At 41.3% G+C, this 25520-nt stretch overlaps 1 protein-coding gene across 1 annotated transcript in view; it reads left to right on the forward strand.

Annotated features, from left to right (window-relative positions):
* Positions 1-25520, forward strand: part of ADAMTS9 (ADAM metallopeptidase with thrombospondin type 1 motif 9) — a 1232634-nt gene that overhangs the window by 744594 nt on the left and 462520 nt on the right. The window contains exon 27 of the mRNA XM_044077927.1: positions 23161-23322. Coding sequence (XP_043933862.1) covers positions 23161-23322 — 162 coding nt within the window. The remainder of the gene's footprint in view (positions 1-23160; positions 23323-25520) is intronic.

Genomic DNA, 25520 nt, shown 5'->3' on the forward strand with positions numbered 1-25520 from the left:
GTCTACAGGGATCAGTACTGGGTAGTGTCCTGTCCAGCATCTACTTCTCAGGAGTCCAGCCCAACACAGAGGAACTCTGACTGACCATGTTCACAGAGGACTGCAAGCTGGGAGCTATAATTAACTCCAGAAGGGATGCAGACATCCTATGGAAAAGCCTCACTGAGACCAGTGAGTGATGTGGAAACTATGACCAGAAGCTTAACACCACAAAATGCATCATCATCCCCTTAGGTAAAACACTCAGTTCCTAGTAAGTAACACATTGACCCCTTTCAATCCATCTTGCTGTTTTAAAAATAGTAACTCTCCACTAAACCTTAACTTTTTAAACAGGTAAAACTCAAGTTACCTACTTTCACATCTAACTTCTCTAGTGCACACTGCAGAGTGCATTCTTTTCAATCTTACCTTTAAGCATCCCTGTGACTAGCACTTTCTCTAATACCTGCTGGAAAGCACTAGGAAGCCTTAAACTCATACAAACACTGAACTCTCCTTGTTAACAAGGAGAAATTAATAGTAGGCACTAAATAGCCTATAATTGCAAAGTACCTTGCTAAGGAAACAGCTCCTATACTTTACAAAGAAAAAAAAAGCCCCAAACCAGGCATGTCCAAGGGTCAGCTTCTGGTGATTTCTCCTGTCCACCTGGTGAATCTGGGCATACTGGGGCAATGCAGCAATTGCCTCATGTACACAGACAACCCTCTCCTCCTACCACCCAACACTACAACCTGTGAGAGATGCACTTACATAGCCAAAATGGAAGCAAATCTCTCTCCACCCAAGATTGTGCTAAACAGTCAAGAGGAGAAGGTTAACATCCACACTACACCTCAAGCAACACATAGCCCTTCTAAACCCACACCACCAACACCCACATATAGCAACACTAAATCCACATATGCAGAGGCCCTTAACTGTAACCTGTCCAAGCAACAAAGACCTCTGAAGCTGAAACGCAAACAAACACCAATCACAACCAATGTGTCACATAGTTCACAACACCAGTGTGCCACCCAGCAACAGCCCCTAAGGCAAGACAATGTACCTAACACTTTAGTCATAGGTGACTCTATAGTCCGGCACACTGATGTCCCTCTCACCAGGTTGAATAAGGAGAAAATTACAGTCAGCTGCCTGTCGGGTGCCAGGATCCGCCACATAACACATGCACTCAAGTCACTCCACAACAAGTACAAATATGACTCTGTCATTGTCCATGTTGGAGTGAATGACCTGAGATGTACCTCCCTGGACTACATGAAAAGAGACATGGAAGAGCTCTCGGATCATGTGGCCCAGGCAGGTATGACCCTAGCCCTGAGTAGCATCCTGCCTTCGCCCAGAATGATACCACAATATAAGGATAAAATGATTGACTTCAACAATTGGCTAAGCTTATGGTGTCATTCAAAGGGGATCCAGTATCTGTCTGCCTGGAATGACATGATTGACAGACCACAATGCTTTGCCAGAGATGGTCTGCACCTGTCGCCCCTGGGATTCAGGTTACTGGCTAAGGCTCTTGCCACCCCTATAGTGCCTTTTTAGGCAAACTTCAAAGGACAAAACCACCACCGTAACAGGTACAAGCATGCAAAATCTGAAGGTAATGCTACTCAATGCTAGAAGTCTAAACCTCAAAATGCACTCTCGAGGCACTCCTAAAAATGGAGAACATCGATATCTGTGCAGTAACTGAGACCTGGTTCAAGGCTCCAGAGAGCACCCCTGCAATACCAGGCTACAACTCTTACCACACTTTTCGCCACCAAACCAGGACCAAACACTAAAGGTGGAGGAGTGTCAATATTCACCAAGGATATTCACACCACCAGGCAAGTTGGCCAACACAATGTGTCTGAAATTCTCCAAGTGCAACTAACACTAGGTAAGACTGCAATCCAAATTGCAGCTTGCTACAGATCCCCCACCATACCCCAAGATTCTCACTACACCTTTCTAAACATACTGGAAAATATTAAGATAGAACCAAACACCCTAATACTGGGTGATTTTAACTACCCTGCCATTAACTGGGAAAACTACTCATGTCCCAACACCTTTGCGCAACGGTTCTTGGAATTCATAAATTGCAACGCCCTGGATCAACTAATCCATAGTCCCACCAGGGGCTCCTATATCCTAGACCTGGTCATTACCAACATGGGAAATCAATGCTCCATACCTATGGTCACCCCCTCGTTAGTCAGGTCTGACCATAAGCTAATCACCCTTAACATCCACATCCCACCTCCACCCCCCAGTAAAGAAATCACCATAAAAAACTTCTCCAAAGCCAACTTCATGCTACTCAAGTCAGAAGTGACAAACTTCATGACATCCATGCAGACGGGAACTGAAAGTTCAACTGCTGAATCCTACACTAAGGCACTGTACGAGCACATCCACTCATGCATGAATCGTGCCATCCCAAATAGAACCAAAATGATCTCATCCAAAAAAAGTAAGCCAATCTGGTGGTCCCCTGCCATAAACAAACTTTACAACAAAAGGAAGAAACATTTGCAGAAAAGAGGAAAATCCCAGGATGCAAAAAACTCCCTTACTAGCCTCAGTAAGAAACTGAGATGCCTCATAAAATCCTCCAAAGCTAGTTACGAAAATAAAATTGCCGAAGATTCCAAAGACAACCACAGAGCATTCTATAACTATGTCAAGAATCTAAATGGCAATGCTCAGATCTGCACTGAGCTAAAACAGAATTGCATTAAATATACTGATCCGAAGGATATTGCCAATATCCTGGCAGATCGATTCACCCCCCTCTCACCCCCTAAATGGCCCATCTCAATACCGGAAGACTGCCAAATTCCAGTAATAACGGCCACACAGGTACAAAACGCACTCTCTAAAGCCAAGAATACAGCATCCATGGGACCAGATGACATCCCGGGCTGTGTGCTACGTGAACTACAATATGAACTGGCACCTCACCTAAGTGTCATGTTTAATCATAGCCTCACCTCAGGTTTCGTGCCCACTGAGTGGCGCAGAGCTACAGTTATCCCAATCCACAAGGGGGGATCCACCTTGGATCCCAGAAGCTACCGTCCCATCAGTCTGGCAAGCCTTATCTGCAAGGCCATGGAGCGTATTATCATGGAACTTATAAACAAAGACATTGGCAACCTTCAAACACTGGATCCCACCCAGTTTAGGTTTGTGAAGGGCCGATCTTGTCTCCTGAACCTGATTGACTTCTTTGAATCAGTCTCCAGAGCCATGGACAAGGGTAAGGTGGTCCACACAGTCTATCTAGACCTTGCCAAGGCCTTTGACACCACCCCCCACTCTGGAATCATAGATAAACTTACTAAGTTAGGCATTAATCCCTATGTCACCCAATGGGTTGCTAAATGGCTTACTGATAGAACCCACACTGTAAAAGTAGCCGACTCCAAATCCAGCTCCAGACAAGTGACAAGTGGAGTACCTCAGGGTTCAGTCCTGGGGCCGCTCTTGTTTGGCATCTATTTCTCTGAAGTACAGGTCAACACTAAGGGATTCTGGCTAACAAAGTTTGCAGATGACTGCAAACTGGGAGCCATTATTGAATCCCCAAATTATGTGGATACTCTACAAAAGGGCCTTACAGAAACAGATGCTTGGTGCCAGAGCCATGGGCTCAAGCGCAATGCCAAGAAATGTATTGTTATCCCCTTTGGGAAAAAACATGTATCCATGAATTACCATATAGGTGGCAGTACACTAAACACAGAAAGTGTGATAAGAGACTTAGGGACACAGGTGGACAGTGGTCTCACCTTCGATAACCACATCGCCACAACAGTCAGGAAATCCTTCTATGTGGCACACCTCATCACGAAGGGCTTTTCATCCAGAAAAAAGGAGGTCATTGTCCCACTGTACTCATCCCTCATTAGACCCATTATAGAATACAACGCCCCATTTAGTATGTACCTCTCAAGACATCTGCAACAACTGGAAAGGCCTTAGAAATACCTCATTAAAAGAATCACAGGCCTAAAGCAGATGCCCTATGCTGACCGCCTTAAAAAACTCCAGCTATACTCTGTCGCGTATCGTCTACTCAGAGGAGATCTCTGCTTAACATACAAGGCCATGTCAAACCCAGAGCTGTTGGACATGCTACACTTAAAGAAATCCCAATCCCTCAGAGCTACACGCTCCAGGGATCTAAACATTGTCATCACAATAAACAAAACATGCTGGAGGGATAGGTTCCTGACCCAGAGACTCCCCAGACTCTGGAATAGATTGCCCATATTTGTCAAGCAAAGTGCCTCTTTGGACCTCTTCAAGAGGAACCTTGACGATTGGATGGGAGAAAGGAAATTCACCCCAGGGATCACGTCAGTCTCCCTGCTAGACAGGGGTCCAGGAAAGTAAATAATGTGGAAAGAAATAGCCAGGGAATTGTTATGGCTAGGCTTGTATAGGCCCTAGGGCTGATAGCCTAGTACCAACCTATGAACCTATGAACCTATGATAGGAACCCAATGAACAATGTACGCATTAAAAAGCTTGTTACAGCTACATATTGTACTTATTTTACTGCTTGTACTTTAACAAAGTTGTTTTTGTGTTTAAATTACATGTTTAACTGTTGTAGGCTACACACTCAAGTTTGATAGCCATTTCTGTGCATTTAAAGGTTTTTTTTTTATTGTATCTGCTTTATTTTCTGTAAAATAAAAAATACTTGTTTTCCTGCCTTTCTAAGCTAGTATGTCCAGTTTTCAGGTTAGTGCTGAATTCAAGACTGTGTTACAAGTTTCTGTGTTTGCCCATACCTTACTTGGATAGAAGAAAGTTTCTCTGTTCACCTGTGAGAGAGGGGAGCTTTGAACCTGGAGGAGGGGTTTCAGCCCAGAAATTAGTAGTCTGTTGGCCATTTTGGGCTAATTGCTATCTCTTTCATTTCCCTGCTATAAAACCTGCATTAGCACGGTTTTGTGTACCGGGCAATGTCAGTTAGCTGGGGTATAACTATTCCTGACTCCACAAAGTCTGCTCTTCAATTTTTCCCTTGGAACTAGACAAACTTTCAACTTAAGCATTCAAACTAATCACTTCTCAGCCAGACACTTGCTCAAAACTCATAGCAAGCACTAATAAACCTTAACACTAGACCCCCCATACTGTAGAGAAGGACAAGGCTCTCCATTCGACCTCATCAGCCAGTCACTAAAACAGTTCACTGTACCTATCCAGACATGTCCAATGGGCAGTTTCTGGTGTACTCTCTGGTCCAACTGGTGAATCTGGGCATTTTAAGGCAATGTTACAGCTGCCTCATGTACACAGACAACTCTCTCCTCCTACCACCAAACACTAATACATGCGAGAGATGCAAATTATACAGCCAAACTGGAGGCTAAGCTCTCTCAACCCAAGACTGGACCAGGCAGTCAAGAAAAGAAAATTACTTGTATCACATGACCAATTTCACATAGACCAGTGAAACCAGCACTGGCAAAAAACACACATAAATACAAGAAAACATACTCAGAGGCTCTCAATAAAAATCTGCAAAATTAACAGAGACCTCCAATGCAGACATCCAAGCAACCTCCACCCCCCCCCAACACAAACCATGAAACACATACTTCACAAAACCAGTGTGCCATGCAATCACAGCCCTTAAGGCAAAATTACATTCCCAACACACTAGTAATAGGTGACTCTATAGTCAGGCACACTGACGTCCCACTCACTAGGCTGAACAAGGAGAAGGTTAGTGTTAGCTGCCTGTAGGGTGCCAGGATCCAGCACATAACACAAGCACTCCGGTCACTCCAGAACCAGTACAGATATGACTCTGTCATTGTCCATGTTGGTGTGAATGACCTGAGCCGTACCTCCCTGGACTACATGAAAAGAGACATGGAGGAGCTCTCTGATCACGTAGCTCAAGCAAGTATGACCCTGACCCTGAGTAGCATTTTGCCCTCACCAAGAATGATACCACGGTATAAAGAAAAAATTATCAATTTAAACAACTGGGTAAGCTTCTGGTGTCATTCAAAGGGGATCCAGTGTCTGTCAGCCTGGGATGACATGCTCGACAAGCCACACTGCTTCACTAGAGACAGCTTGCATTTCTCACCCTTAGGCTTTCGAATACTGGTCAAGGCTCTTGCCACCACTATAGTGCCTTTTTTAGGCAAGGCTCAAAAGACAAACCCACTGCTGTAAATAGCACAAGTAACAAAAAACTGAGGGTAATGCTACTCAATGCCAGAAGTATAAACCTTAAAATGCACTCACTCGAGACACTCCTCAGTATGGAGAAAATTGATATATGTGCAGTAACAGAAACCTGGTTTAAGGCTCCAGAGAGCACCCCGGCACTACCAGGCTACAACTCATACCATACATTTTGGCCACAAAACTCGGACCGAAATACAAAAGGAGGGGGCGTATCCATATTCATCAAGGATACACACTCCTCCAGGTTAGTGGCACAGTACAATGACTCAGAGATCATCCACATGCAACTAACAATGGACAAAACTGCAATCCAAATTGTAGTTTGCTACAGATCACCCACCATGTCCCAGGAACCTCATTCCACATTTCTGGAAACACTGGGAAACATAAAGGTTCTACCAAACACTCTGATATTGGGTGATTTCAATTACCCAAACATTAACTGGGAGAACTACTCAAGTACTAACTCCCTTGTCCAACATTTCCTAGAGTTTATAAACTGTAATGCCCTGGATCAACTGGTAAACACCCCCACTGGAGGTGACAACATATTGGACCTGGTCATCACCAACATGGGCAACCGGTGTTCCACACCGGAGGTCTAACCCTCACTGGTTAGATCTGACCATAAACTAACCACTCTGGATATCCACATTCCGCCCCCACCCCCGGTCAAAGAAACCACCATAAAAAACTTTTCAAAAGCAAACTTCACATTACTTAAGACCAAGGTGGAAAGTTTCAAAGCCCCCTTGCTAAAGGATAACTCTGTCCAAGCTGCAAAATCCTTTACAAATGCACTCTATGGGCACCTACATGAATGCATGGATCATGCTATCCCAAACAAAATGAAGACTCACTCCTCCAAGGAAAGGAAACCAGTCTGATGGACCCCTGCCATAAACAAGCTATACAATAGAAGGAGGAAACTAGTACAGAAAAGAGTAAAATCCCAAGAAGGGTAAACATCTTTGATCAACATCAGCAGGAAACTACGATCATCCAAGGCTAGCTTCGAGAGAAAAATTGCCAAGGACACCAAAGATAACCACACAGCATTCTTTAGCTATGTCAAGAATCTAAGTGGCAATTCTCATATCTGCTTGGATTTAGTGCAGAATGGCTCAAAATACACTGAACCGACCAATATCACCAACATCCTGGCAGACAGGTTTAGTGCAAACTTCACCCCCCTCTCACCCCCAAAAGGGCCCATAACCATACTAGAAGAATGTAGTGCCACTGAAATCACAGACACTCAGGTTAAAACAGCCCTCTCCAAAGCCAAAAACACAGCATCAATGGGACTGGACGGTGTCCCAGGCTGCGTCCTACACAAGCTCAAAGATGAACTAACCCCTCACCTATACACACTGTTCAAATGTAGCCCCTCCACAGGCTATGTGCCCATAAAGTGTCGCACAGCAACGGTTATTCCACTCCACAAAGGTGGAGCCAAAACAGACCCCAGGAACTATCACCCTATAAGCCTGACTAGCTTGGTCTGCGAGGCTATGGAGCACATCATCATGGATCTCATTAACAAAGACATTGGGAACCTCCAAACACTGGACCCTACCCAGTTCGGCTTTGTTAAGGGCAGATCATGCCTCCTAAACCTGGTGGACTTTTTTGAAACAGTTACCAAGGCTATAGATGAGGGAAAGGTGGTCCACACAGCCTACCTAGACCTTGAAAAGGCCTTCATCACCATTCCCCATTCAGGTATTATAGACAAGTTCACCAGCCTGAACATAAACCCTCTATGTCATGAGATGGGTTCCCAACTGGCTCATGGACAGAATCCACATGGTAAGAGTTGCGGGAGCTAGGTCTGACTCTAAACAGGTTACAAGTGGGGTTCCCCAGGGCTCAGTCCTAGGACCTCTCCTATTTGGCATATACTTCTCAGAGGTACAGGCTAGCACAGGAGGACTATGGCTGACCAAGTTCGCAGATGACTGCAAACTAGGGGCTATAATTGACTCTCCAGCTGACACCAACATCCTCCAAAATGGTCTCACTGAGACAGATATCTGGTGTCAAAACCATGGCCTCAAGCTAAATGCCAACAAGTGCATAGTCATCCCCTTTGGAAATAACATAGTACCTACAAACTACCACAAAGGCAGTAGCCCCCTAAATACGGAATATGTAATAAGGGATCTGGGGACTGAAGTAGAGTGAAATCTCTCCTTTGATAATCAAATTGCCAAAGTAGTTAGAAAATCCTTCTATGTGGCCCACCTAATCACAAAAGGGTTTGCATCCAGATCAAAAGAGGTCATTGTGCCCCTCTACGCATCACTCATCAGACCCATCATAGAGTACAACGCCCCATTTGGATTGTACCTTACAAGACACCTGCAACAGCTGGAAAGACCACAGAAGTACCTCTCGAAGAGGATCACTGGCCTCAAACAGATGCCCTATGCAGCTCGACTGAAGAAACTCTAGCTGTACTCGGTTGCATACCACCTACTTAGAGGTGATCTCTGCCTGACATACAAGGCCATGTCCAACCCAGAATTGATGGACCTGTTCCACCTAAAGAAAACCATATCCCCTTGAGACACATGCTGTAGGGATATAAACCTCACCATAACAATAAATAGGACCTACTGGAGGGATAGATTCCTGTCCCAGAGACTTCCCATGCTCTGGAACAAGATTACAATCTACATTAGGCAGAGCTCCAAGAAACCTTGACGAGTAGATGGGAAACAGAAAATATACCCCAGGGATCACTTCAATGGCTCTGCTGGACAGAGGCACAGGGAACTAATCTAAGGGGGTGGTGTAAGCCAACACATTCCGGCTAGGCTTATAAATGCCTTCCGGCAGATAGCCTGTTACCTTCCTATGAACCTATGAACCTATAATAGATCTGGGGACACAGGTTGACAGCAACTTCTCCTTCAACCACCACATTGCTACTGTGGTCAGGAAGTCCTTCTATGTGGCACATTGCATTACCAAGGGTTTTGCATCCAGGAAAACAGAGGTAGTGATCTCTGTCTACTGTTCCCCCATTAGACCACTCATCAAGTATAATGGTCCATTTGCCATGTACCTCAGTAGACACCTGCAATAGCTGGAGAGGCCACAGAAGCACTTCACAAAGAGGTTCCTGGGCATTAAACACACATCCTACGCAGACAGACTCAGAAGACTCCATCTATTCTCTGTGTCATATCACCTAGTTAGAGGCTATCTGTGCTTGACTTACAAAGCCATGTCTGACCCAGCTGTTTTAGATATGCTACATATAAAGACATCCCAATCTTTCCACACCACACACTGCAAAGACTTCTACCTCATTACCACAATTGCCACAACATGCTGGTGAGACAGGTCCCTCACCAAGAGGCTGCACATGCCCTGGAATATACTTCCCATACATGTCATGCAGATCATCTAGCTGACCCTGTTTCAAAGAAATCTTGATGAGTTGATGGGTAATAGACAGTTCACCCCAAGGATCACTGCAGTGTCTCTACTTGATACAGGCACTGGGAAGTAACATCGGGTGGCACAATGGTAGGACCCTTCTATGGGCTAAGCTTGTAAAGGCTCCTGGGCCATTAGCCTACGACACACTTATGAACCTATAAATGGAATGACATCACAAGACTGATAAAGTAGGGCAGTGGATGTCAAACTTATCAAAATACTTTGTCCTACAAACAGGCACACTTACAAACACACTTGCCAGATGTGAGAGTAGAACCCCTACCTAACTAGTTATTTGTACCATAGTGTTACGCAGTTATCACATGTGCTACAAGCTTACTGGGTTGAGAGCTGGCCAAAGGTGCTGATATGGGAAATGATATCACCAGGACTGATAAAGTAGGGCAGTGGGTGTTAACGTTATCAAAATACTTTGTCCTACAAACAGACACACTTCCGCACACACTTATACACACGCACACTTGCCAGATAAGAAAGTAGAACCCCTACCTAACTAGTTATTTGTACCATAGTGTTACGCAGTTATCACATGTGCTACAAGCTTACTGGGTTGAGAGCTGGCCGAAGGTGCTGATATGGGGAATGAAAATGGTACTTCTAAGGTGACTGACAGCAGCAGATCTTGTGCAGACGGGCAATGTGAAGTGTAGTGAGTGGGAATAGTCTGCTAATACTTACACCTATAGAGAGAGACACACACATACAGGCAGGTGATGTGATATTAACACCCCAACTTCAGTTCTATTACATAATGGGGCTCATCTTTTATGCTTGCACATGCAACTGTTTAAAGCCAGTATGCCACTGTCCACAGCAGGACATCACTGTATGCCATTCAGGGTACCCATGTGTGCAACCCATACTGCTGTGTGTGTCCCCCTGTGTCTCTCTGTCTATCACTGTCTGCCTGTCACTTCCTCACATCTATGTGTGTGTATGCTTGACATATTTAGTTATCTGTTGGCCATATATGTCTGCCTGTGTGTCACACACAACAGATGCAGATATATCACATATGGGCAACCTACAGCTAGCTGGGGGTAATCCTGTCTGATGTGTGTGTGTGTGTGTGTGTGTGTGTGTGTGTGTGTGTGTGTGTGTGTGTGTGTGTGTGTGTGTGTGTGTGTGTGGGGACAGTTAAGGCGTAAACAGCTGTCTGTATGCACAGATATATCTACACAATATAGTCATAGACCAATGTAGGTTCCAACATGTCCTGTGATTCTCTAAGTGTAGGAGCATGCCTAGTGTGACCTTGTATAGTTAGCGTGGGACTCCATTCCAGAGATAAATGTACTCTGGTCCAAGGTTTTGTGTGCTACAGACATACCTGTCAGGAATACAGAGGACTTTCCTTGGGGTAATGGTTTGTTTTGGAAGACATATTCTGACATACCTGTATTCTGACAGTGCAATGTATTGCGTCATTACCTAGTGTCAGACATCCTGAAATCATCACAGTGCTGTACCAAGGGAATACTAGTTGTATGATGTGTAGACTGATATTATGATGGCACCTATGTACATTCTTGCCCAACAAGGCCAGTTGGGAGGTGTGGCTGTAGCCAGTTGAGTGATATTCCAGCAACTTGGTGATATACTGGCTGGGGATTTTCTGCTTCTGTGGTATCTGTATAACCTGAGATGTCATATCCTGGTGTGGACATACCTCTCTGCTGTACATTTTTTGGCAGATTGTGCAGGTCTTTGGCTAGAGGTTCTGTCCAGTCTGCATAAACGTGTTTTTATGGCAAATTATTTCAGTATAATTGATGAGTGATGTTAAAATATATTGACAGACATTACTGTGTCAACCTACATAACCTTCAGGCAATTCCCGCTACTACAAGCCCCTCACCCTACCAACTTTCTCAGTATGTCAGGGCAATATTTACAATGCAAGCCTATCATTGTGCCTTTGTTCGACATTTACTTCTGCCCTTGTTCAGACATGTTGTTGTCAGAAGTCTGGCGTTATGGTTGTGGGTATAGACTGCATTGTTCTGTGCAGGCCTGCCCATTCCATACAAAAGCAGACATAAAACAAAGAAAAAAGCCACACTGACAATGACCACTGCCAACAGTAGCAAGAAGCATGATTATTCACAAAAACCCTAGCACATCAGCTAGACAGCCCTCAAGAAGTCCATTATATGTGTAGTATATTCCACATAGCACTGTGACTTCCAGGTATGTTAGTGGCAGGAAAAGGTATCATTGACATGAACCTATAATCGTTGGCACTACAGTTATCTGTAAATGGTCCTGTGACAGACAGCCTGTACCTAGGGCAGTACAAGATGACAGCCAGGAGAACATGCTGGCCAGATCCTGACAGTATTGACCACACATGGACATAACTCATTGACGCCTGCATATTGAGCACATGCAACATGTTTTCATGTGTATTGGGATAGCCCTACTAATCAGTGTTATGGTGCTATTTCCCTGCAAACATACATGTTAATGCATTTCTGTGGGTATATGGGGGAAGACACCTGTCAACGGTAGACTTTTGCAGAGATTGTGCTGATATTTGCTTTATATTTTGGTTCCATTTACCATACTATTGTGCCCTGTCTTGGGGATTACAGGCATATCAGTAAAGAGCACAAGTGAGATTGTAATGGCATACATTTGCATGTCAGACTTGTTACCCTTCAGAGCCTTACTGCAACTGCAAGACCTACTGTGTTATGACTGTGTGGGCCTGTAGCAGAGTGATTCAACATTGCTGACATTTGTGGAGCTTTGCCAGACATTTCTCAACTGTTTTCTACAGCTGACTTGCTGTGTGGGTCTGAGGGGTGGGTGTAGGACCCCACACTAACATCCATGGCTGTGAGCTATGACCCCCCCCCCCCAGTTAGTTGTCCCCACGCATATGCTGCAGTGGAGTTTGCCACCTTGGGTACTAATGCATAGTGTTGGGAGGCCAGTATTGGGCAGACATTACCTGGTGTCCCACATAGCTGTCAGTTGTCTGCTGTTATCCCAGTAGTCCACCCCATTTCCTTGCATGCATGCAACAATACCATACATATTCTAGCAGAACATACTGATGCATTAATTTAATGTTAAGGTAACTGACTTACCTTGTGCCTATGGCAGTTGTGTGTATGGAGCTTGAGGGCCTCCTATGCTGGATACACACAGTGCACTGCCTATACATGGTAAATTACAGGTAGTATGATGTGTGTGTCATCCCTTTTTACTGTGTGTGCGGATAGAGAGAGGTGTCAGTCCCTTGGTGTCTATAGCGTCAGTGTATGTGCTATGCGTTGCCTCTTTGTCAAGGCCAGGCCATACTGGCCATGCCTCTGTCTGTCTACATGGCCTGGCTCAGAGGGTTCCTCATCCAAGTCCCTCTGTGCCTGTGGGGTCCTTGGCAATGGTAGAGGGCTGTGTGGCCCTTCCCCATCCTGTTCCTGCGGCCACTGTTTCTGAAGGATCATATTGTGTAGCATGGCACATACTATGAACTGTGCACATGTAGCTGGAGAGTACTGCAAGGCTCCACCAGATATGTCCAGGCAGTGGAACAATGACTTGAGCATTCCAAACACATGCTCTATGATGATCCTGGTTTGTGCATGTGCCTCATTATGGCATTCTTGCATGGGAGTGTGTGCTCATCCATGGCTCCAGTACATAGCCAGCATCCCCCACCAGATGGCCGTATGGGATGTCCCCCCTGGCAAATCCCTGATACAGCTGTGAGGAATGCCAGATGTGGGAGTCATGATTGCTTCCAGGGCTGCCAGCACACACATTCATGATAATGCCCTGGGCATTGCCCATGACCTAGCAGTTGATGGAGGGAAAGCCCTTGCAGTTTATGTAGACCCTACCCTGCTCAATGGGTGGTGCTTTGATGTGGCTGTGTGTGTAGTCTATAGCACCCAGTACCTCCAGGTATTCAGCTACATGGTGGAAGAGGCGCATTTTGCTGGTCAACTCCTCATGGGTGTGGGGGAAGTATATGTGCTCAATGGCATGTGGTCGCATGGCATCCAGGAACTGGAGGAGTACCCTGGATGCAGATGCCTGTGAGACCCCTGTGATGTCCCCAGTAGGTCTTTTAAAGTACTTGTATCTAGTATTCTTAAGCCTATACATACCTTAGTATCCACTGGGATGTGTTCCCCTCTGTTCTGAGGCAAGTCCAGCACAGCTCAGCAGGTATATGTCACTGTCCAACCTGTAGCACTATATCTCCAGAAGAAACACAAAACTAATGAACTAAATGAAATTTAAAAACTTAAATCGGGAAGGTATGCATGACGGAGACACAATATATAATAAAATAATCTTTTAATCCGTGTAGTAAGTGCTTTCATATTGGTGATACCAATTCTTCATCAGACAGAAAATCAGTTACGACAGTTTTTAAAGAAATAAATTCAATTAAATCAAGTCAGCTGACATATTAATTAAAATTTAAGGTAATAGTTATATAAAAAATGTGAAATATATATATAGAAAAAATGTATAAAATATATACAATAGTATCAACACTAACAAAACAAACAAGTAATTCCACATTCTCAATGCCCCATTATTTTATAATTAAAATTAACATAATAATGCCTTCAATTTTAAAATGCAAGCTAAAGAACATGTTTCATTTAATCCAGGCTCTTTATAAGAGTCCAAACGTAGCTGCCACAAAAGTTCTTTTTGTTCTAACTTCAAGGATGTTGGTCTGCCTCTCTCATCCAAAGAAACATTTATTGTGCTGTTGCCCTTTATTTCTTTTTTTACTTCTCCTCCCATTTTCAGCTATGCAGCTGCCTGCCAGCTGTAGTATTGACTGCCTTCAATGGCCCATAGTGAGTTGCAGAGTCCCATATTACTGCTTTGTAGTGCATTTTCCCTGTTCTGCCTTTTTTTCCCTATATCCTTCCTGTTTAAGCCCCGGGTTGTGCCGTGCAAACCCGTTGAGCTAGTGTAAAGGATGCTTTGAAGAAAAGGCTCTGTCTTGGACATGAACATGCTTACTATTTCTACGTTTAGCTAAGCACAGCTAAGCTATCTTGGGCACACCCCCTCGCTTAGCTAAGTGCAAACCCGGGCAACAGAGCTCCAATGTGATTACAGCAAGCATGACACACCCCCTTTGGATGTCATCTAACTCTACTCTTACACGGCCCTTTTTCAGCACCTACACGGTTAGGTGCAGTCTGACACTTAGGAGAAATTTCTGATTCAGTGTAAGTCCCCTCATTAACATACACCACTGCCTTACTCCACAGTTACTGCACTCACACTGAACATTTCCCCTTAGCAACCATTGTTCCATGGTATTGTTTTCATTCTGCATGCTATTGACTAAAATGGCAAAATGCAGATTCCACATCAATTTGTGTTTTTACATTTTTTTTTTTATTTTCCCCACGATCCCGTTTGCACGGTGCTACCCTATGCTCAAACAGCCGAGATCGGACAAAAAAAACTTTCATTTTGTAAAAAAAATAAACTATTTGTAATGCCAATAGTTATATATTTGGCCATTGTCATGCCTAATAAATGGAATACATACTTTATTTGAGGCTGTCATACCTCTGTTTTCTTATTTGCAGAAATGTATTCGGCTACTAGCTGACAACATTTCTGCACCATACACTGTTCCTGCACGGAGACCTGCCTACTTCCTGGATCACTAATTTAGCTCATTTGCATGGTTTTCTCCAGCAAATGAGTTGATTAGCAGAAGGCAGTGGTATTCATGCAGGAATAGTGTAGGAGCGCTCGTGCACGTCCTGGGAGCTCTATACGCAATCTCTCGGCAGACGTATTGCATGCAGCAGTACCTACACTATCCCTGCATGTTATGCAGGGCTTACTGAATCCCAGGGATTATCTTTATCACCTTACTTCATAATTGTAGAGAGAGAAAAGTGAATAGTTTACTAAATAAGAACTTTAAATTCTTGTGAATAAAGCATTGTATGATAATTAAAAGCCGAATGTACAGAAACAGCAAAGTAAATATGGCAAATAATTATACTAGACTTCCCTTATTGCAAATTAAAATGTGTACTCAAGAACAAATTGGTTTCAGGAACTTCAAACAAGGTGTCTGAGGTGTTTTTCAATCCCAGGAAACCAATAGGCTTCAGAGGAGTGTGGCAGCATATTTCAAGGTGTACCCCAGAAGTAAATTGAAATTCCTGCCAGGCTGGGGCAGAGCCAATGGATGAGACAGCTGGGTACCAGATGCTTAGATATGGCTGAAATCATACAGTGCACAGACTCAAAATGACCTCATCACCATCAATATTCAGTGCAGATCCTGCCTCACAAGAGGAACATGATCAGAACAAGATGTTCTAGACAATTCCGAAGCCATGGCTTGACTGTTAGTTGGAGAAGCTCAAGATTACTTTGTGTTATTACAAACTGAAATAATTTGCAATATTCACGATCAACGCATGAATAGCGATACTGACATCACTGGATGGAAAAAAATTTGCAGGCATATAAAGAGAAAACAGGAAAATTTCATGATTGTCAATACGTTGCTTTTCACTTAAAGCATAATATCAAGGAATACTCCAACATATCTCAACTGACGTGTTTACATCATAAAAAATATAGGGGAATGGCATGTTAAATTCTCACTCAGTGACATATGTGAATATGGCCTCCACCTAGGAGATAATTAAGTTTCATTTAACTACGTTTCACACAAGAATAGGTTTTTTTCTATTGAGTCATGCATGATAGTAAGGTCTGACGTTTGCTTTTGAGAAACAGAGACCTATAATTGAACATCTGTAACACAGCAACAGGGTCCACTATGGCTATACACATCTCATTTGACTGACTCACAATTATTCAACCTCAGAATATCTAAAACCTTTGAAAATGAAACAATGAGGAATGCTCAAATAAATTCCTAAACATACAAATGCAAAAAAAAGTAACAAGTGTTCCAGGGCACCACAGGTCAATGTAATGAACATACAAGCTTTCCAATAAGCTTTCACAAAAATGCTTTCTCAAGTGCTATAATTACATAAAATTCAGTGTAATTTAAATATGCTTTTTTTAATATCCAAAACCTTAAGAGGTTCCTTGTCAAAGAAGAGTGACTTCCAATGTTACAAAACAGAAAATATATATATACATTTTTGTAGGGAGCAAGCCCTGTTTCACCCCTGCCATAAGAAAACCCCCCTTACCTACCAACTCTAAAATAGTAGAAACACATAGAAGAGACCGAAAGTGGAGAAAATACAACATTCATCTTCTGACGCTATTCCCGGTCTGGCCAACACAGAGGACAAAAGCAAGCTTTTTGGGCTGATGGTATGAGTGTCTGTCAACTACTCAACAAACAGTAAGGGTACCATTTTAGTAATATTTTCAAATTCCAACAATATTTTACCTCCCCAGTAGCAATAAATATGCTTTGAGTAATTGTATCATGATCAAGCCTCGTGAAACCTATCAACATCATAGTAAGTTGACTACTGTATCTTTCCTGGTGTTTTATTTTGATTAATTTAACTGTTTCATTTGTATTTCTTGTGTTAAGTGCTTCATTTCCTTGCAAATTTGTTCATAATATATTATTTTTAAGTCTCTTTAGATACTCATTGCTATCATTTTATGTTTACTTGATATCATGCTTGAATGTTATGTGATTTATAAATTTCAGGAAACACTTGTCAATAGATACATGCATCGGCTGCTATTAACAAAACACTGAAAACAATTGTTTAGCATATTTTCTGCATATTTAAACTCTGCTATTTGTTGTTATGTGTCTCTGTCTAATATGAAAATAATTTTAAAGCCAGTTAAAATGAGATGTGGAAACATGACGTACTTGCTGAGCACAATTTTGTATGACTTAACCTTTTAGGATTAAGTTGATTATATTAATGTAAGCTTATTTCTAATATGTTACGGCATTTATTTGGCCTTCTAAAATACCACAGTTTTGCAAAGCCAAGATATGCATTATCTATTAGTAACAATAAATTATTTTTAGGCACATACTAAGTAAATTGTTAACAGAAGCATTTTCATAAATATTTGTTTTGTGCTAGCTAGATTCTTCTTCTTCTGTGTTACTGTGAAAACCATTCTGTCTAGTGTAGCTCTGTATTTCTGTAGTAAAGCTACTGTAATTATTTTATAATTAAAATATTTATAATTTATTTAATATTGGGTAATCACATTTTGCAAATTAACTCAGTAATTCAGTTGTAGTTGAGGTATTTGTCAGTCTTTAAAGCAAATGCAATTCTGGCCAAATTAAAATGGATGAAAGTACTAATGAACCATTGAGAGTTAATATGAATGAAAGGAAAATACTAATTTCATTAAGACCTTATATAAAATCAGGTCCTGGGGGTTATTTGTAAGGAGTTTGTAGGGAGTATGCCTGTAACCATATAGGGGAAATTTTTGGTTATGGGAGGTACATGAATACGAGTCCCAGAATATGGATTGCACAAATTTTATCCTTTCAAGCATTGTAATTTTTTTATCATAAGCCATTATAGTTCTCTAAAAATTGATTATTTGTGTTTGGTGGAGTCTAAGGTGCCCTTGTGTTTGCTAATCAGAACTTTGTGCACATTTTTCTGTTTATCTTTGTATTTTATTATTAATTACAAATATTCTGGTTTCATTTACTTTTTCCATTTCCAATTTCTTCTCATAATCTGTATCCACACTGGTTATTACTTAAGGTCTGCAATTAAAAATTGGCCAAAACAATTAAAATAATTTGTCACATATACATATCTTTCTTATTTTTTAGGTCTATTGCAAAATATCCCTATAATACTGCTTTTCAGACCATTTGTCAGGAACTATCCTCAAAATAATATGTAGATATACATATTAGTTTGATAAGCTCTTGCTGTATGAATGGATGTTCCAATAGAAAGAGAACAGAGTCTTCTTAAAATCTAAGGAAATAAATGGAACCATTTTAAATCAGATTGTTTCATTTAGATAATCATGGTATTTAAATTAAGATAATGTATGCTATACTTTTAAAATCAGACTTTGTATTTTATGTTTGAATAGGTTTTGTAGCTGAAGCTGCCATATTTATAGTTTGGTCTATTAAGTCACTATGATAAACAGTCTTTGGGGTTTGGCTTGTGTTATGGTAAGTAGTACAATGTAATTATGAAGACCAAATTACTGTTTTATTATTCACCATAGCCATCCTGAAAAAAGAGAATACCTAGACTGCATAGACATTACAATTTTTCTAATTTACTCATTTCAGTTTGCAGTATTTACTAAGTGTTACATTTGACGTATTGTTGCCATGCAGACTGTACTTTAATTTTATTATTCTTTGAGTGACTGGAGTGAGCACAATTCTAGATCTAATTCTTGCTAGGATAGATTTAACAGTGACCAAACTGATTACAAAAGAGCATGATTGGCCATATCTGGGAATTCAGATGAAAACTAATGACTTGCGAAAGGGCTATAACAGACACAAGAGAAATGACATAGAAAGAAGTAGCTATCTTGCTCTTGGGAGCTTTGGGGAAAGATAAAAGAAATGAAGGAAAAAAGCACTAACCAGCTCAGCCAATATTTTAAGGAGCTGAGTATGGATCCATGAATTGTGATACTTGGGAGAGTGGAGTGCATCCTGAGACAGGACGAGGAGCTGTTTGGTAGTGAAATTTGAGCTTGGTCCTTTGGGAGCTGTGATGCTAAAACCCTGGATAGAAAGACATATTGTGGTAACTGTGCCTTGTAAACAATATGCAAAAGAGTAGGCAAGCAAACGACTCTTCAAGGAATGAGATCAGTATGGATAAAGGGAGCAGTAGTCATAAAGTAAGGGAGAAGTAGTGAACAGAGATGTCAGTATGCATGGGCCAAAGCAGTGGAGATGATATGAAAGGGGGTGATGTCTGGTTGAGGCATAACTGGTATGGATAACATAGGAAAGGGAAAAACAATCTGTGATATCTCATAGGGTGAACTGACAGAATAAAGAATGAAGGTACTTTAAAATAACATAATAGGGAAAGAGGCCCTAAAAGAATGATGTCTTCAGTGTGGTAGCTGTGGGGAAGGGGCTGAAGATTTGACATCAGTTCCTGTCAGTTGGAAGAAAGGAGTAAAACAAAGAAGGTACCGAGTGACCCGAAGAGTTGAGATGCAATCAGGGTGATACTCAGGTATAGCACAGTCCAGAAGCCAAGGATCAATGGCAGAAAAGCTGGAAGCGACTAATGATGAGAACTGGGGACTATACAGTTTTGGCAACAGTGACATGGTCCATGGTCAGCGGACATTGATATATGCAGTGATCTTTGAAAATAATGTTGACAATGACAGGGCAGTCAAGGATTGTGGGAGACAGTCAGCACGGGGAAATGATTTGAAAAGTGGTGATAAAAGATGGGGCAATACTTATGCAGAGATGGAGAGGTAAGGCAGAAATAAGTATAATAAATGGATAAGAATCTAAGTGAAAGTATTTAGACAATAGTTTCTTGAAGCAAAGGGCCAAACATTGATACCTAAACACTTTCTATAGGCAGAACATGGAAGTATGGGAATTATAAGGCAGAAAAGAGATCAGGAGTTTGGCAGGGAAAAAAGTGATGTTTCTATAGAGCAGATCTTACTCTGGGAGATTCTGTCTTGCAATAGCTGTAAAGAAAAGAGACTGACAAAGTTACTTGACATCAAAGTGCTTAATCAAAAGGTTAGTTAGGAATGACTGAATCCTCTATCTTGCTCTGTTTGTGTGCTTGTGGTGAGGGAGATGAGATAAGTGATCCGTAATACAGTGCAATGTGTAATAGCAAGTATGCATTAATGTGGTTAAGAATGACCAAGAAAGACCAAAAGCTATTAGACAGGAGCAGAGAACTGGAGAATATAAGACCAGTTAGTAAGGGTCAGGGACAGTGGTTGTAGAGAAAAGTGGGAGAACAGTGATAAAAAGCACAGCATGGGATGGTAGAGAAAATGATAAGGTGATTGAGAAAAAAGGCTGGCTTACTGTAGAAGTAAGGAAGCTATGTAGTGTAAGAAAAAGAAATATAGAGACTGGAACAATAAGGGGAGTTGTCAAATGGAGTGTTATCTGGAGGTCAGAAATAGAGAAATAAAGTGAATTAAAAAGGCAATTTTAGAAATGTAGAAAAGATAAACAAAGGGTGTTAATGGAGGAAAGAAGCCTTTCTTTGGATAGGGAAGGAGAATGAAGATGTTTGGTAGGAAAGATTCCAAACTAGCCTGGGAAGGGCAGATACATATGGAGCATTTAAAAATGGAAACACATACATAAATACTCATAGAGGAAATAAAAGTGAGACCACTAACCTAGGAAGCTAAGATGCAAGAAAAGGAAGGATAGACATTTGTGGAGATGATTAATAAGGATGAAGCAAGGATGCTAAGGACTCTGGAAGAAAACAAGGTAATGGGTTGGAAGTTATCCTAGAGTCCCACCATGAATCTTTAAAAAAGTCTTTTAATGTTTCAGTTAGCTTTTATCAGAAGTAATCAACAGGTCTTTTGGAAAAATGGTCCTGAGATACTATAGGCAAGCAGCAGTTGGTCACATCTACAGCGATGATATAAGGATCATCCCATAGATCCTTAGGCCACTGAGTCTAACTTAAGAATTAAAAAAAAATGATAAAATGATGGAGAAGAACCTGAATTAATAGTGTGGAAGGTTCTTGGAGCAACTTCAACTGCTTTATCAATTCCAGTATGAATAAGTAAACATTTGGGTCACATCAGACTTAGTCCAGTTATATGACTAAGTAGTAATTGAGAAAGACAGAGGCAACCCCATGGCCAATATCTTTTTTGACTTCAGCATGGTCTTTCAAGGTCCTTTTGCTCAGGCATTGCAAGCATCTTGCAAAGATGAAAGGGAAAGAAGAGAGCATTTAACTGTATGGACAGCTTCTGTAGTGATTAAATGCCTTGGTCCAAAGGGGAAAAGGCAGAGGAGGGAACTTTCATAGTAAGTTGGCCTTCAGAAGTTGACCCAACTCTGTTTCATCTGCTTATCACTGACCTCATGCAAAGCATAGATAATTTACTTCTTCACTGGTTTAATCTAACTTCTCTAACCACACTTCTCTTCCTTAAAGTTTCCACTCATTTCATTAAGAACAAAGGGAAGAGCTCAGACATTGTATGGATTTCATCTGAGAGAGAGATTTTGCTGTAGTTGTGCTTTTGTTCCTACTGGCTGTCCATGTCTGTGCCTATTGGTTGATATTTACTTGTAAGTCTAACAGGCGTTCAAAGATCTGGAAGGAAAGAAAGAGAGAGAGAGAGAGAGAGAGAGAGAGAGAAACAATTCAACAGTTTTAAGTTTAAAGAATAGCCATGAAAAATGTAATGGTTTCAAGGATATGTAAATATCAGACAGCAGAATAGTAAAACTGAATTATATGTGTTATTCATTTAATACAAAATATACCCTTGAAACAGTGACAGTAGTCCTCAAGTTCTCAATGACCTGAATATTTGAAATGAGACAAAGGTCTTTTCAGGTTGTATAATTTCCAGTATATTTGTATTAGATTAATATAATGTCCCTTGCTGTTTTATATACAGAGCATGCTTGTATCTTTGCTGGAATATGAGAATGAGCCATGGAACATTAGTGTGATTCAATTCCATGAGCCATGCTTTTCTGAAGATTGTGCAGAAGCAACATCATGCAAGACCGTTTAGTAGATTGTACACAATATTTATTAATAGGAGGGTTGTATCCCTCTCTCTCTCTAGCATGGAATCATGATAACTGTCCGTCAACATTTCAGTATTGTGTGGATTAGGTTCAGTACACTTACCCTGACTCTGAGATGTTCCTGGTTTCATTGCTACAAGGATTAAATTAATTTCCTGAGTCAACCACTGGTATGAATTCATTATGTCATACTGATAGTTGTTGGTGGCATTTAAATTCATGATTTAATGCCATTCTTGAGATGAAACTTCTTAAACTGGTCAGTATTCAAATGAAACACACTTCCTGATCAAATCAGATGATAAACCAATTACTTTTTTATCAATATACATAATACTTTTCTCTATGTACTCCAGTGTTCTGTTTCCTAACTCTTTTCCTGTTTTATACTTTTTGTCACATGTAATCATTTGTGATTCATATAGAAAACATCCAATGTTTCTTCCTGCATTAATGCTGCAAGTTGTTGTCTTTCAACTTGACATTGACACCCAGCCAAAAAAAAAAAAACCTAGTCTTGCAATTTTATGCTTCAGTTTGGCAGTACCCATTGCAAAAGGGGGCCTTGAGAAAAGTAGTAAAATAGAAAATCTGTTATGATAAGTGCACAAAAACTCTTTGTTTGTCTGGAAAGTAAATGTCTTTAAACATATCTATTATTACCAGTAATACTATTTATGAAACTGCTTCTAATGAACTCATGCACTCTGCTTGTCTTTCTGTTTTCTTATTTCTAGTGTTCAAGCACATGTGCTGGTGGATTCCAGAGGCGGGCTGTTGTATGCCAAGATTTAAATGGATATCGTGCAAATAGCTGTAATGAACAAACTAAGCCAACTGAACAAAGATCATGCGAGGCCGGTCCTTGTCCACAGTGGGCATATGGCAGCTGGGGAAAGGTAGATATGTTGTGCATGTTTACTTATGGTACATGGAATAATTTTTTTTTGTTTTTCTTTTTCTACATTGCTGAGTTTGTCCTCTCCATGGATGCTAGGCCTCCCAGTCCAAGTACAGAGTGTTCCTGAATAAGTCTGTTACAGCTGCAGACTTATGATGAATTCTTCACATCCCTTTTTTTACACCACCTCTGATATCTACAAAATGATCTAGCCGATCCATTACCCTTAAATACACATATGTACACATATGCACAGACACACATTCATATACATATACATGCTTATGTGCACACACACACACACACACACACACACACACACACACACACACACACACACACACACACACACACACACACACACACACACACACACAAGCACACACACATGTATATGCACATGCACCATAGCAGTTGCAGGTTGTGGCAGGAAAAATACAATAACCAGACAGATGAAGCCATTCATGTATCTATTATTTGTTTGTTTCTTTGTATTTTATTTATTTATTATTGATGTTGTCGCCTCACAGTTAGACGTTGCCCATTCGATTCTCAATTAGAGCGTCTTCTGTGTGGCGACATGCGTGAATGGGTGTTCCTTCACTGAAGGTTGTGCGTTAGGCCCGGCAAGCCAGTACGTAAAAATCTACTGCCAATCGTTAGCGGACCGGAGTTCCGCTGTGGCGACCCCTAACCGGGAAAAGCTGAAAGACACAAACAAACAAAAATTGTTGATGATTTGAGACCCATTGGTCAGAGTTAATTTTCATCTGGTTTCCAAGACCTATATAAAAGTAGGCGGGTAAGACTTATAGCATATATATAATACTATAGTTTGCGTTACATAGCCATACAAAACAATGCAAAGCCATGAAACTATCTGATATCCTCTACCTTTTCTTATCTAAGGCTGCCTGTCTCATTCTTTTTTCTACTCCTGAATACATTGAAAAAGGTGGAAGATAGAACAGATACCAACAAACATATTAACCATCAATAAAATCCAAGAAGACAATACATTTCTGAAGAGATCTGGATGAAAAGTGTGCATGTCTTCAATGTGAGGAAAATGTTTTCAAAGAGAATGTCAAGGTCAGATGATACAGACATACTGTTACTTTTGAGTCGAGTATTGTAGAGAATATCAAGAAGGCCTGAAAAAATGGCATGTAATTACTGAGCAGGAGAGCACTTAGACAAACAAGTCAACCAGGACATTCAACTTAATCAAAAGATAAAGGAAATAGGCTGGCCAGACATTTTTCAATGCCTTGCAAAGTATTTCAATGCCTTGCAAAGTATTTCTGATTGGGAGTGCTTTGATGAAGTTTATTCATGGGTGCAGAACCATAGACCCAGGAGGAGGAGGTGCCCCCCCACTTTTACAACTGCAAGACCTGTCGGGAAAATGAATGAAGTGGAGTTTTCACGTTAACGTGAATTCATAGGTTCATAGGTAGGTACTAGGCTATTGGCCCTAGGGCCTATATAAGCCTAGCCAAATGGTACCCTGGCTTTTGCCACCCAAGAAAATTATTTTCCTGTGCCCCTGTCAAGCAGAGCCACAGAAGTGATCCCGGGGTGAATTTCCTATTTCCCATCCAATCATCAAGAGTTATCTTGAAGAGTGCTAATAAGGAGCTTTGTTTGATATAGATAGGTAGTTTGTTCCAGAGTGTGGGAAGTCTCTGGGACAGGAATCTATCCCTCCAGCATGTTTTTGTTTATTGTGGTGACAAGGTTTAGGTTCTTGGAGCATGTAGCTTGGAGGGATTGGGATTTCTTTAAGTGGCGCATGTCCAACAGCTCTGCTTTTGACATAGCTTTGTATGTTATGCAGAAATCGCCTCTGAGTAGGCGATATCTGACAGAGTAAAGCTGGAGTTTTTTGAGACGGTCTGAGTAGGGCATCTGTTTGAGGCCGTTAATCCTCTTTGTGAGGTATTTCTGCTGCCTTTCCATTTGTTGTAAATATCTTGAGAGGTACATAACAAAAGAGGCATTGTACTCTATAATGGGTCTAATGAGTGATGAGTAGAGGGGAACAATGATCTCTTTTTTCCTGGATGAGAAACCTTTTGTGATGAGGTGTGCCACGTAGAAGGATTTCCTGACTACTGTGGTGATGTGATTATCAAAGGAGAGACTACTGTTCACCTGTGTCCCAAGGTCTCTTATCACACTTTTGGTGTTAAG

The sequence above is a fragment of the Protopterus annectens genome, chromosome 7.part0 (assembly GCF_019279795.1).
Source record: "Protopterus annectens isolate FY-2018-M chromosome 7.part0, PAN1.0, whole genome shotgun sequence".
NCBI classification, from domain to species: Eukaryota; Metazoa; Chordata; order Ceratodontiformes; family Protopteridae; genus Protopterus; species Protopterus annectens.